Genomic DNA, 14959 nt, shown 5'->3' on the forward strand with positions numbered 1-14959 from the left:
CAGGAATACCCCAAAAATTCTGCATTCATTTGAGAAGAAAGGCTTCTTTCTAATGATTTAACAGAAGCAGTCACAGCTTCATTTGCTGCCAATGGATTTCAGACAAAGTTTACAGGAGAATACCTGGGACTGGAACTGCCTGCTTGATCTTCATGCACAGAGTCTGAATACCCGTCACACCTTGAAAATGAATACAAGATAATTGCTCATTTTCTGCCAGCTGCAGAAATGTAGCTTTTAATAGCATGACAGTGCAGCTCAAAGTATAAACACATTTCTTCTTCTCCTCACAGCTTAGTTAGGGTCATTTAATGCCATAGCTGCTCCATGATAGTCTAAATCTCAGAGGAAGAAGAGGGTTTGAGATGTTAAGTGTGCACAGTTTGGTATAACATTTTCAGACAAATGGAAATAATTACAAGGAGTTCAGATGTTACCATAAAAAGTACGGGAAAATTACGAGAAATTCTGTATTCTAATTGCTTATAGTATACGTCACATTAATCCCAAAAATAATTAGATACAAATAAGGATGTTTTTCTCTCAAACTCACAAAAATATTAACTATCATAGAGCAGTCACCCTTTGTGCAGCAGGAAAAAGAATCCCCAAGTAAATTATGAAGTGAGAGCTAGTCTTAAAAAGTGAATTAGCAGTACTTTTTAAGATGCCTAAACAATCATAATCAATTACATCCCCTTAAGTTACAAACAACAGAATTGTCCTAAGGCTGCCTAATCAAAAGAAGTCGGAGTAAATATGCTAAAGCACGAGCAGTGAGGGCTGAACATGACACTGTGGCTGCATGGCTGAACTTTGCAGGATGATTTACCTGCAAAGCCCACAAGCAGTCTTTCTTCAATCAAACATGCATCCTTAAGCATGCACTCCTAAAATATGCTAACACCCAGCCTGATATTGCTGGGGTAAATTTGGGGCCCTCTCCTCACCCTCAGTTCATACTCACAGGGCACAGACACTAAGGAGGCCTGGATCCCTTGAAGTTTTCTGGCAGAGGAATCTCTTCATTATGGGCGAAGCAGCCTGTACTTTCGCTGACTTGTTAAATTTTGGGAGAACTGCCCCACTTAGAAGAGTACATTAAGTGACACATTCATAGCTCTGCATTACAATTTGATGGCAAGAGTTTTAATATATTCCTCTTTCCCACCAGTCTTCTGCTGGTGTCTATATCAAAAGCCAGACTGCAGCAGAAAATATTTAAAGGGCCACTCAAGTGTTTACACTTCCTGAATACATCAGCATATGCATGAAAGAATTTGCTGCTCACAACTGGAGCACAGAACAACAGTGGCAGATCCCTCTAATCACACAATATTCCTGCCATGAGTGCAGCTTTCCCCACATGGCAAAGTGGGGTGATGGGTGGAAGACAGGGGTTGATGTGCAAAATGTATAAACTCCCTGTAGAAATCTGGTTGCCTCTGGATGTCAGTCACACCTTCCCCTCTGGCCTATCCCTGTAAGGTGTGAGCACAGGACACACTGGGGTATGAATAAGGAAGCCCAGGGTGGAAGGAACCAGGATCCTGGCTGTAGAACTAGATGGGATATTTCAGAGGCAGGAAACAATAGAAAGAAAATGCACTGTGAGGAGACAGTGCCGAGGTCGGAGCTGGATGGACAGAGCTCCCACCACAGACACAGGAGAAGGAGAAGGTGCCACCAGGTGGGGTGTGCACCATGGGCCAAGCCATGGCCAGCAAAGTCCAGGGATCCCCTAAAGGGACAGAGTCTCCCTCCTACGTGTGCCTCAGAGAGAGGAAGTGGGAGGAAGCAGCTCTGCCACCAGTTTCACTCCCCCCTCCTCTCACCAGTCACCTCACTTGGCAGCCTTCAGTGCTGAAGGACCGCCTTGGCAATGGGGAACAATCTCTGGAGGGACAAGGGATGGCTGAGCACAAGTCCAGCAGCCCAGTCTGTGTGAGCACACTCCTTAACTGGGGGAGCTGAGCTGACTGTAAGGAGGTGATCTCGAGAAGCTGAAGTCCTAACTCAGCATCCAGCAACTGATAGAAGTCATAAAACAAGACACAACTTGTAAACAACATAAGTGAGTGTGACAAAATGTATTTGAGTAACTGGATGGCAGTAGATAGGAAAGATAAGCAATAATGAGTCAGAGAATACAATGACCATCACAAAATTTAAAAGATCACGAGGAAGTTCAGAAGCAACACACTCTAAAATTTCCAACAGACATTTTTGTCTGTGCAAGAATAAATAATAACCAGGAGGCTGAGAGCTCACTCACACAAGAGTGCTTGAGGCTAGGACCACAGCAGGACCTTTAAAAAGATGAATTTTTGATATAGTGCAAATAGCCATCATTAAAACATGGAGTGGTTTTACCTTGGTTTCTTAAAGAAATGCACCTTCTGTGTTCATGCCACTTGTCTGCACATACCACAACAAACATGCACACCTTCCTTTCCTCTCACCAATAACTTGTCTTGTTGTCCAGCTGTAGCTGTATTTAATTGATAGGGTGATGTTCAAGAGCTTGGTAGGTTTTTTGATAGTGTGTGGCTGTGTAGCAGAGAGAGTTCCCACCAACCAAAAAACTGCAGCAGCATCTTCCTCACTCCTAAACCATCCAAGAATATGCCACAACAGCTTCAGGTCAGAAATCCAAATGGGTTGAAGCTTACATGGGGTAGGAGCTGTCTTTTGACAAAACCAGTGATGATAATCCTTTCCCTTCAGTGCCCAATCCAGCTACTGACTGATGGATATGACTCTTAAAAGTAAGTACATCCATTATCCATCTTATGGCATGGGCCAGAGCTGGGTCAGAGGTGGGATCCCAGCCTAGACGGAGTGTTGCTCTGCCTCTGGATAGTACTGCCTCTGTGTCTCTTCCAGGGTCTCTGGGTTACTGGGATCAGCTTCTTTAACTTTCTTCCATTTTCACCTTCCCATAGGAGCCATTTCAGAGCAGTGTGGAAGCTGCTTGCTTTTGCTGATTTGACCTTTCAGCTGCTCACGTGAACAGCTCCCAAACCAGGCTGCATGCATGGCTTGCTGGGAGCTTCGCACCCCCAGGCGCTCGCCTTGGCTGGAGAAATGCTCCTGAAAGTGCTGTGCCACTGGCTTTACATCATTCATTTGTGGCCTTTGCCACAAATAAAGACAGAAACTGTTAAATGACGATGTCTAAATTTGCATGGCAAGCTCTCTCTTTCTTCTGCTAAATAAAAGTAAATCTATTTTCATCTGTGTTCAGAGATGGCCAACACAAACAATGAGTGCTGAAATCAGTAAGAATTGTGTATCCTCAGCAGCTCTCAAAAACAAGATTTGGGGGAAGGCTCCAAACGAGTCCTAGGAAGGGCAACTCTGGAAACCAAGTTTGTTCAACTGGACAATGCTTTTCAGATGTCATTGTTCACTCGCTTTGTTTTCTAAAAGCACGTTTCTACCCCTTTCTTTGGAAATATAAGATTGAACACAAAACCCCACAAACCAGAACCAACAACAGCTGAAATGAGGGAGATCCAGCCCTCAGGCCTGGCCCAGCCCAGCTCTGCCACTCTGCTGGCTCTCACCCTGCACCCCTCTCCATCTCCCCATGGGCAGGGCTGGCATCACACTCCCAGCTTTTATACCCTCCTGGGTTTAACATGAAGCCCCCACAGAGAAAAGCCATCACCCCCAGGTCCCAGAAACCTCAGGGGTGAGGCAGGCCTGGGGGTCGCTCCAGCGGAATCTCTACAGGAAACAATGGATGTACTTTGGGGCAGAGAAAAGGGAAGAAGAAAAAAATATGAAAAATGTATTACCTGTTGTCTGGCTATTTCTCTGTGAAGGGGGAGCAACCCAGAATTTTACAGACCACAATTCATCACTTAACTAACAGGAACACAGGGAATGAAAACAAACAAGCATACAAGCAAACAAAAACCCCTCCATGATTTATTAGTTTCAGTGCAATCTTTCCATATCTGCCCCAATCACAAGTCCCACAAGAAGTGTGACTAAATTTAAATATTAAATAAAGCAAGGAAATATAAGAAAATAAAGCAAAGCAGCATAAGGGAGGGAAATTCCTTAGATCCCTTTGAAATATTACTTTTCCTGTAGTGGTTATGACAACACTTAGGGATGGCTCAGATGATTACAACTTGGCCTGCTTTCAGAATGTACCCTGTTCCCACAGCACTCAGCAAACAGCTCACTGTCCAGCCAGAGTGGTTTAAATTATGAGCATTTTAGCAGTGTAAAACTCACCTAATATACAAACAAATCCATACATCATTTTCCTCCTGAAAAACAGCTTGGCACCTTACTGCTGCAGAATCCTCCCCAAAAGCTTTTGAAACAATCAAAAGCATGCAAAACAATAATATACAGAACACCAATATTGAAGTGGTTTAGACTAAAATAAGACAAAGACTATTTCATGTGCAATAGTTCCTAGAGCCTTTGCCTTTCTAACTTTCTAATGTCCTCCCTTGTTCTGTTGTCTCTGTAAAACAGCAAGAAAAATCAACACATACATCCTTATGACTATGATATATACAAAAGGCCTTCTAAGGAGTTTATGTAATTGATTACAAAGAAATGACGTCTTTGGTACTTGGCCTGTGTAAATAATATATTTTTAAATATTTGCTGGTAATTTTTTTTCCTAAAAATGCTTGTGGTAAGTAGAGACCATGTGTCCTTAGAAAACAGACGTGCTTGTGTTTGATGGGATCATCAGTACTAGCAAGGAGCAATATTTTAACAGGAGGTTTATCCCACACTGAAAATCATGCATTTAAACGTGTGTGATGTGCACCCAGCACATATTCTCCCAAGAAAGGTATTTCACTGCTAAATGGTCACAGAGCATTTAAAGACAGCTGCTTTATGCAATCCTTCCCATACAGTCAATAATATATTTAGATTACTGAAAACACAATCAAAATATATGACAGATAGCTTGGGACTTCTCACATACCACTTACAATTATTCTGTACGGTACCTAAACTCATCATTCTTGTTTAAAAATAAGGACATCTTTAAAGTGTTCACTTACTCTGCTAAAGCTGTCGTGTTGAAGGACTTATCCTGAATGCTGAAACAGAAACAAGAAAACATCAGATAAATCAGCAAGGCAGGCAGGCTCCCTGTATCTTCCTCAGTTGTAGGAACACATGCACAGACATGGCATTGCTAAGCACGTCTCTGTGTGCTCCCTCTACATGCACAGCTCTACCTTGGGCTGCTCTGCACATGCTCATAATCAAGGAACCACAGGGATTAGTCCTACAACACTCACAAAGCCCATCCAGCAGTGCTCAGAATTCAGGCAGGGGTGCAGGTAGACCTCAGATCACGATCTTTGACAGCTGTAACAATGCTGCTAATAAAAGCTTAGGTTTACAAACAAGCATTTGGCATTCTGTCCTTTAAATGCTTGCTCTGTGTAATTGGCTCATCAAACACGGGGAGTTTTATTACTTAAATAGGGTTGCCCAGCTAAGTTGTCTGGAGGTTTTCTTGTTTAGTGGTCTCTTGCATACTCAGCTCATGGGCAAACCCCAAGAGATTCTACAAAAAAAATCTGGCGGAAAGGACGGTTCAAGTAGGAAAAGGTTATGAAGCTAACAGCAAGCAGTAGATAAAACCATTCCTGTGAAAGGAATAGCTGCTGTGCTCCTGCAACAAAGTGTTTCTGACCTGACATAATACATTCAGCAGGGTCAGCTCAGGATATTGCAAACTGCTGGGTTTGAGGCAGCAGTGGAATTCCCCCTGGAACAACACCCCTCAAATCCAGTGAATACAATCTTGGATCATCCTGAAATCTTACAGCGGCAAAAATAAAAAAAAAAAAAACCCAACCAGCAAATAATCTCACTGCTACATAGCAGAGATGGGATTTTGTTGTTGTTTGGGCTGGGGGAGAGAAAGCAATGCAGACAACAACGCCTTGTGAGCACTCCTGTTTGTGACAAAGGCATCTCTGAGACGCCAGCATCAAGCAGAGCGGGGATAAAGAGAGGCACCTCCTCCTCCTCCCCGCAGCAGCAGCTTGTGCCTCTGCGTGGTGTTGACACGCATTCCTAGGCAGCAGTGGCAGCCAGGAATCACAGCCCTGACAATCGCTTTTCTTTCACCAACAGCACTAACAAAGCATCTTCACCTCGTCCCAGCCTCCCTACCTGCTCGCACACACTGCTTGCTATTTTCTTTCTTATATTGGTACACATTTGTCAATGTGTTTAATGACATGAATTACCTGGGGATCAGAATATCACAGCCAGTCTGCAGGGACTTCTGCCCTACAGAGAGCAGGGTTTGTGAGAGAAGAGTGAACAGAAAAGCTAAATTTAATGGTTAGCAGTTAAATCCTGCTTTAAAACTTAAATTTCAAATTTTTTTTCTCCTCCTGTTTCCAGTTCCTTTGCTCTGACCATACAAATATAAATTTCTTTATTGCTATTCTATTTGCAGGACAGCAACTGAACAAAGGTATGCTTCTAGAGGTTGTGGGACTCAAAAGCTCAGTTTACATGGTCAATAAGTAGTGTCATTAAAAATAAGTGATATTATTTTTAATGAATATATTCCAGAATGCTTAAGTGCTTGACTCTTAGCCATTGATTTTCAATGGTCAGGCTAGGTTCACAGCTAGCACTTCAAGTGTGTAATGGAGGAATCACTACATTTTATCACAAAATCACACTGATAAGCATCACAGCTTGGCTAGAGTAGAATTTAAAGAAGGACTGGGTACCTACACTCACCCACACAAGAAAGGGAGTGAACGGAGAGTGCTCTTACAAACAGGACTTCTCCATTTGTGGGTGCATAAGTTAAGGTCTATTCCTCTGCAAAATCACTGCAAACACACTGCGGGGCTTTGATGTTATTACTGATAAGATAACATGATTGAAGATTAGTTTGTAAGACAGGGATGCTTCGGACTGAGACCAAGTTTAAAGCATCATCACTTTTCTGTTGTTTGTCTAGACTTTGGTGCTGAGCAGCGATTGCTATATCTTTAGGGAAGCTCTTTACACAGACTTCCACTAGTTTCAAAGATAGCACTTGATCAGTGTAAATGAAGAGTCTCTTCTTGTGAGGGTGTGAAACCATTCAACAAAAACCAAATTTCGTGTCAAACAGGAATAATACTAACAAATGCTCATAAGTAAAGTCCAGCCAAGCTCAGGAACCTGTTTCAGAGTAATGTCCCAGTCAGATAAATGGAGCCACCCTGCTCCTGGGGAGCACAAGAGAGGAACTGCAGTAGACTCACAATAACTTTACTTTTCTTCCTTTACCAGAAGGAAATAATTTGTCTTTAGAGGCAAACACTCATTTCAACAGCGATGTTGACTTGGGCCCTATTGGCTGACCCCAGCTTCTTCCACCTGCTTCCCATCCACATACTTGGGGTGAGACCAGAGCAGGCAAAGAGCCTCTGGCCTCACAAGGGAGAGCCAAAGATACCTGAGCCTTCATCTCTGCTTCCTTCTAAGTCCCACGCACGGAGAAAACCTAAAACTGCTGTTACCTCCTTTTCTTCAGTAATGACATTCAAGCCATTTAGGGCTGTAATGCTATGAAACATCACTCTTTAACACACTGAAATTCTCAGTGCCAGATGTATTTCATCACCACATTCAGATGACATGCCAGGCTTGTCATCATCATGAAGTCTCAATGAAAATAAAGCTACACCTATGTGTGAAGTAAGCTTTGAAATTCCCCACTGAATAGCAGATAAACTTTTAAGGATTTTTTTATTTTAAATTCATTAGAATACATATTTCTGAAATTTTGAAAATAAAGGCTTTAAAATCAGTTTTTCCTTATTTCTACTGAACAGTTTTAGTGATTCATATTTTTGCAAATCCTGTCTATGAAAAAACACTTTTTCTGTGGAAAAGCTTCCCATTTTATACCCAGTTTTATTCTTACTCTCTTTTGCCAAATGTTGATCAAGCCAATGTAAACATCACACGACAGCCCTTAGCTGACAACAAAAATGTCAGAGATCCCCAAAGAAAACATCTACCTACATTTTGGAGATACCAAGATTCAGAAATATGTTGCTGTTCACTAAGATTGGAAGTTTGACTAATATATTGCCTATTTATGGCTGACAAATAGATTGTCATAGAAATTCCATTCTTTATTTGGTTGGTATCATCAGGAGAAGTACTGCTAGGTCAGGAAGAAGAATGAAACAGGAATCACAGCATCCAGCTTGGTTTTGCAAGTTACAGACACAATATTCAACATAAATTATATGTTCACAAGCTCAGAACAGCATTAGCTGGCAGTGAGTGCCCTACAAAGACTGCAAAAGGAGAGAGAGGTAGTGAGACAAAAGTGGGCAGAAACAGTTCTGGCTTCAGCAGAACAGGAGAGCACAACAAGCAAAATGTCATTAAAAAAGGAGGAATAAGAAGCTCTCCAAGCTGCAGTTGTCTAAAAAGTGTCTAAACCCACCTCCCACACCCACATCCCGGCAGGTTTTGTGGCTTTTTGGGTTCACCTGCAGAACAGAACCTTTGCCTCAGTTTCCAGAATTTGCTCATTTCACTAAATGACTGTTTTCTCTCAAGGGCATTTCTGACTCAGACAAATGATGAGGCCTTTCAACCTCAGAACTACAGAATAATGAAGAATTTATACTGGGAAATAAACTGTATTTTAAAGGGGAAATTACACATTTACAAAGAACTCTACACTCTCTAATGTTCTGGGAAAGTTAGTATTTCTGCATGTAATATCTACTACCTAATGACAAACTCAGTGCAAGCCTACAGGGTGTGATTAGCATTTATTGCCAGACTATTTTTTATTATTATTATTTGTTATTCCACAGAGTCCAGAGTGCCTGTGCTGGAATTGCTGCATCAAAGGCAATTATATTTTGCAGTGCAGTCAGGCCATACAAGGGAGCTGCCCTGGGCACCCTGGAGGGATGTGAAAGGCGCAGTGTGACGCACACTGCAGGATGAGGAGCCCAGGGCAACGCCCTCCAGCTCGGGGAAGAAGTTACTCATGTTCCACTACCCAAATAAAGGGAAACTTGGAATGATCTCCCCACTACTGTCTTTCTGGATGAAGTCAAGTCATCCCTGCCAGACCTAGCTGAGCTCAGAGACTCATAAAAATATTGAGCAAATTTGTTTTTCTTGGATCATGTGTGCTCCTGCCAAGAAACAATACCCTGAAGTGCTCCAGCTGTCCTTCACCTCTCTCCAGTTGTACCAACCAGGAGGTGCACTGAGTCCCGCCTGTTTGCATGCACAGCATTTGCTGCCATGGACAGAAGACAGCTCCACTGCTCTGAGGAGAAGATTGAATATGCCTCCTTGGCAGGTCACACTGCTACTTCTGAGGCCACACTCCTGACTTTTGTTTAGCAGGAACTCAGTTCTGACTTCAGCAAGTCTGTTGTCTTCCCACACACAGGATTTGCTTGAGGGATAAGGGCAGGAATCATTCCACAGCAAAACATTAGCACTGTGGATCGCTCCAGTGCCTTTCCCTTTCTTCAAAAGCGATCCTGCAGGATATTTTGCTATTTTCCAATCTGTAAGACATAAACCAAGGAGCTGCCATGTGAGAGAGGAGTCACATGCTCTCTCCTGTAGTGATAAATACTGAGTGCTACATGCTGCGGCTCAAAATACCCATGTGTTCACCGACTTGCTTTCTTGATGAGCAGCCTGCCTTTTTATGGGCAACATTCTCTGAAACATCAGCAAACATCTCAGGAGAAATTAAACTAAAATACAGCAATTATATGTAGGAGCCGATTGTGAGCCCTCAATCCAGTTTCTACATCTTTGATTTTCTTAGTGACCTAATTAGGACATCATCTGAGAGGGGGGAGCCTGGGGGAAAGAGCACTCAGTTGATCTTGCTGTGTGTCTTAAAATGAGCCGACAGGCTCACACAGGAAGAGACTCCAGCTGAGCGTAGGTGCAGACACAGTTGTCATAATGAAATCCAGGGAAGACCCATAAGGTGCCTTTCTGTTGGGCTGGGTAAAACTTTGAGCACCTGCACAGACCTTCAGGTCTGTGAATATGTATATTTTCTGAAGAGATTTCAGTGAGCAATCAAACTGCACAGAATTCCTGGCTCAAGCCTCCTAAGCAGCAGGCCCATGAATCCCATACACACTCCCATAGCACACCCAAGTTTGCACTGAGGGGGGCCCATCTACCCTGTAGCTCAAAAGGTACAGATCCCTGCTCTTTTAAAGGGAAAATTACCATGGAGCTACACAGTTTTGTGCAGATTGTGGACTACTACAGTCCCATCACTGGATTACATTTCTGCAGCCCAGGTGCACATACCTGAGCAAGCACCAACAGTGGCAGTGGGAGAGCTGCCACCAGCACAGCCAGCTGCTGGGGCAGGGAGCCCACACCAAGCTCTGCTGGAAGGCTACACCACTCCTGGTTCCCTGCTTAACCAGTATCAGCTGATTCCATACAGGCTTCTGGTCTGAGGAAGAGTGCTAAGCTGGAAATACAGAACCGTGCCTCTAATTTTGTTATTAAATAACAAGTTGTTTTATGGAGTCCCATCAGCTCTGCTGAAAATCGCTGTAAAGATGCCCAAGGATCATTATCCAGCACTCACAAGGCTGCATGATAAGCCCAGCTGTACCAGCCTAAGTGGTGCTACTGACTGAGCTACTACTCAGCTGCAGTGAGTTTAATACCGTCACAGATGACAAAACTATTTCCAGCAGGTTTACGCCAGTCAGGCTAGACTCAATACAGAACTAATTCATAACCAGTTTTTCCTCTGAACATTTGCAAGATGAGGAAAAATACACACATATCTTTAATTTTTATGTTTATGTTCATTCCAAACATGCATTCACAGAATCATAAACCTCAAAGGCTTCAGTATTTGTGTTTTTGCACATCTGCCTGTAGTAATGCACTCACCTACGAGGTACTTTGCAGATCTTGCTCACTCTCCTCCACGTAACTAGCAGACCAGCTCATACTACCTTGCCTCACCTGGAGCTTTATCTTCCCAGCAGCAGAGAAGCCAGAATGATACAAAACAAAATCAATACCAATCTAGAAGACATGTATCAAAACCAACCTAAAGCAACTGCTGTCTAATTTCAGATCTTAGTGACATATAGGAGAACCTCTTTAATTAGCACTGTCAAAGAGTTCCATTATCAGCAATTACGTGCTTTCAGAGGACACCTGACCTTCCCCCTAGGCATTACTGTGCACCACATGACCCTCACTGATTAGTCCTACTGACATCTAAGGGACAGGTCAGCTAACATGAAAGACAGATTTGCAATCTGTCTGCCTCTTTCTAGTTTACAAAACCTTCATGGGTGTTTCTACCCTCTGACCACGAGCAGGAAACACCCACAGGCTGCCCTCAGAGGGCTGGGCAGCTGTACCAGAGGGCCTGTTGCCCACAGTATTTATAGCCCAATAGGACTGGCCCCTGTGACCTGATGTGCCTGAATTTTGGGTATGAAAACAGAAAATCCAAGCCCTTGAATATTTCTTTCTCAAGAGCTTACTTCCTATTTTCTATTTCTGTTGCACTGCAGGAAAATCTAACTGATACAGACGGATTATGAAGTATTAATGTATAAAATAACCCAAAACATGAAATGTAAAACTACACCATTATATGATGCTTATGCCACTTAACAAACTACTTTCTATTTATGTATTTAGATCACATTTAGAGAACTCTGAATACCCACTACTGTTTGTGTGACACTGGGAATGCTGACTGAAGTTCAGAAAGAGAATAGCAATAAATGCAGTTACAAAAGTAAAACCTGTAACTTAAGTCTCCTGTGTCATAATAAATAACCAAAACTACTTTTCTTTTGGAAGAAGAACAGTAACACAGGGATGATTAGCAGTGAATTTAACTTCCTCCATCAGAAACAGGGAAAAGCAAGGAATCTCCATTTGCACACATCAGATGCAACTATACAAGACATGGGATCCCACAGAGAGGTTTTTAACCCCATTCACTGCAGTCAGTATTTTTATACATTTGAATCTGGTTACTTCTTTGCCAAGTGCTTATTAATTTCAAGGGCAAGTATGGTCAGAGAAGAAGCTGATGTCATTAAGTCAAAATTGATGTAATGTGTTTATTTATATGCTCTTTTCTGAACTTGCTATATGCATCATATAAACATAAACCCGAGACAGATCCAACTTCTCACAGGCCCCTCTGGAGTCCATTCTGAGCCATGGAAAAATCCTACAAAGAGCTGAATTTAGTCAACTTACTCCTGGCTGTCAATTCAGACATAATATTTCTTCCCAGCCATCTTAATCTCATAGAGAGGAAAAGCTGCCCACAAGTCAGAAAAGAAAATAATGTGGTAGACAAAAGAAAGGAAACTCATGTTGGGGAACATAATAGGAAGGTACAAGAAAAATCCAGAATAAATCCATCAAATATAAGCAAACAGTCCCAATGTAAAACACAGTTATGATAGGCAGCTGAGGGAGGTCTTCTGGGCATTAGCTCATCCATTTTTGTGGAGGTTTATAAATCTCCAGTTGCTCATTCTCCTTTCTGCCATGAAAAGTGCATGGTAACAAATCCTACTTTTTTTTCCAAGCTGTTTTCTGAATTACTATTTACTAAAATGTGTAGGCAGTGATATTTGAAACCCACTGATTCAGGCCATTATCTTTTCTAATATCATCATCCATTGACATCAGAAAAGTCTCAGCAGTTATACTATATTCCCCTGCACTTGTATTTCACCAAAATGCAGTGAATAAGCCACCAAATATTAGCAGCCACAGTCAGTGGTCAATTCCTGCTCAGCTTCTACCTTGCTGTTTTAATTTCTTCTCCTAGCAAGTAGTCCTCCTCTGTTTGGCTTCTATTTCTATCCAGGCTTATGATCTGTGCTTGTGTCCTACCATGTACCATTCTAATTTAACAGGGCAATCCATAGCTCCTCAGCATAAATATAAGTTTGTTCTTCCAAAGGCTGAGAATATGTTTAAGTTTCAATATATTTTAGGTTGCTTTGGTTTTGTTGGATTTGGTTTTGGGTTGTTTTTTTTTTCCAGTAAGCAAAGTATTTTTTTCTTTTATATTGAGGGAAAGACAGAGGAAATTGTATTTCACCCAAATGTACATTCTCAGCACATTGTGTTTTTCAACACAGTAAAACATCCAGGACTGGTCACAACACTCTACAGAAATTAAATAATAAAATCTTCTTACATAATATTCAACTTTGTGGCATAAAACCAGAACCCTAGTGAAAATACAAGAAAATGGCACATGTTATGAAGCATAAATGTCTTATACACATATTCAAATTTATTTTCTCATTACTTAGAAGGATTTTCTTTTGTATAGTGGTACTTTGGGGAGGAGATGAACCTGTGGCAGTCACTGGAACACAGGACCTAATTTCTGCACAAAGCCGAGGAAATATCCCCATAACCACACACCATCTGTGCTCTTGCCTTTTTTTTCTCCTGCTGCACTGCCTCCTGCTAAAGTGTGTGTGTGTTTATCTTGTGGGCTGGCTTGGCTCCCTTGCTCAGGGGTGTCCTGAGATAGCACCAAGCCCAAGCCTGTCTGCAGACACCTCCTGTGCCAGGACCACTGGGACATCCCCTTTCCTCAGGCAATGGAGTCTCTTGCCCCAGATCCCAGGATCTGAGTCCTGACATAGCCAGGCCACAGGGCATTTACTGTCCATGGCAGCACAGAAAGCTTCTACAACAGCCACTTCTCTTCCCAGTGACTAATTCAGTATTTGTTTCCAACTCCTAAGAGGAGGTCCTCTTCCAAGGACCAGGACAAACCTGACTTAACAAGACTTAGCAGAAGACCTTTCTTCTCCTGACTCAGAACATCTCACAGGGATGTCCAGAATCAGCTCACTGAAGGGCTGCAGCACACACAGAGGGCAGCACTCAGCCCTTCACTTATAAAATGCACTGTTCTCCCTTTCAGTCGGTTATTTGTTTGAATATGTTCTCATCCCAGGTTAGCAACAGCTTTTAAGATTCAAAAAGAATCTGAAGGCAATCATTTTCTCTGGGAAGACCTTGTGCAACTTCACAACAACTGCTGACACCAAACAAATGACCTTGTTCACATAAATTTGGTCCCAATGCAAACTATTTGTGACTTGAATATTTCCAGTATAGATCTGCTGAAAGGAAGCAGAACCATGTAGGAAAGAAATTTATGCAGAAAGCAGCTTTACCACTTTGCTATCTTTCTCAAAAGGGCAGAGTAAATTACTTTTCCCTTTTAAAGCATTTAAATCCTGTGTTGTAAAGCACATTGAGTGTTCTTAATGACATGATCACATCTTCTATCTCAAATTGTAAGTCCCCTGATCCTTTGATAAACTAGAGAAAATTGGGTTTGGTTTTACACTACTCAGAGAGAGTTGTAAATACAAGAAAGACATTTTCATTCTAATTTTAATAATATTTTCCATCTAGCAGTTCTGCAGCATCAATCAGAAACATACCAATCATGGAAAAAAGTTCTATTTCTAGGTGAGCTATCCATCTTTAGAGAGAATTAGAGTCTTTATAAAAATTCTCAGAAGCAGAGCCAGTGAAAAATAATAAATAATCCTTTAAAATCTGACTGTAATATCTTTTTTTTAAAAGGTTACAAGGAAAGGATATCTTGCTTTTATGTTAACAAAAATGCTGACAGTACTTATTAAAAAAGAGCAATGAATACTGTAGTCTAAATGTAGGCATATTCAGGAATATTCAGAGCTACAATATCTTCCCTCTCTATGCTGAAGTTTGAAGAACTACAGCCTACACTCTCTAACCCAAATCCAGGCTCTCAAACCCACATTTAAGCACCTACACAGTTTAAGACTAATTTTAGGTAGCCACCAAGCTGAAAGCACTTGGCCAATACATACACTGCTAATTCAGTGTCTGGGATGATGGTTGT

The 14959-nt window shown here is 41.9% G+C and overlaps 1 protein-coding gene across 9 annotated transcripts in view; it reads right to left on the minus strand.

Annotated features, from left to right (window-relative positions):
• FAM13C (family with sequence similarity 13 member C) overlaps window positions 1-14959 on the minus strand; it is a 115588-nt gene that overhangs the window by 41920 nt on the left and 58709 nt on the right. For all 9 annotated transcript variants that reach the window (XM_048310511.1, XM_048310510.1, XM_048310515.1 and 6 more), the window contains exons 7-8: window positions 5046-5084; window positions 124-180 (exon numbers count right to left, since the gene is read on the minus strand). In XM_048310511.1, the coding sequence (XP_048166468.1) occupies window positions 124-180; window positions 5046-5084 (96 nt within the window). The remainder of the gene's footprint in view (window positions 1-123; window positions 181-5045; window positions 5085-14959) is intronic.

The sequence above is a fragment of the Corvus hawaiiensis genome, chromosome 8 (assembly GCF_020740725.1).
Source record: "Corvus hawaiiensis isolate bCorHaw1 chromosome 8, bCorHaw1.pri.cur, whole genome shotgun sequence".
In the NCBI taxonomy this organism is placed as follows: domain Eukaryota; kingdom Metazoa; phylum Chordata; class Aves; order Passeriformes; family Corvidae; genus Corvus; species Corvus hawaiiensis.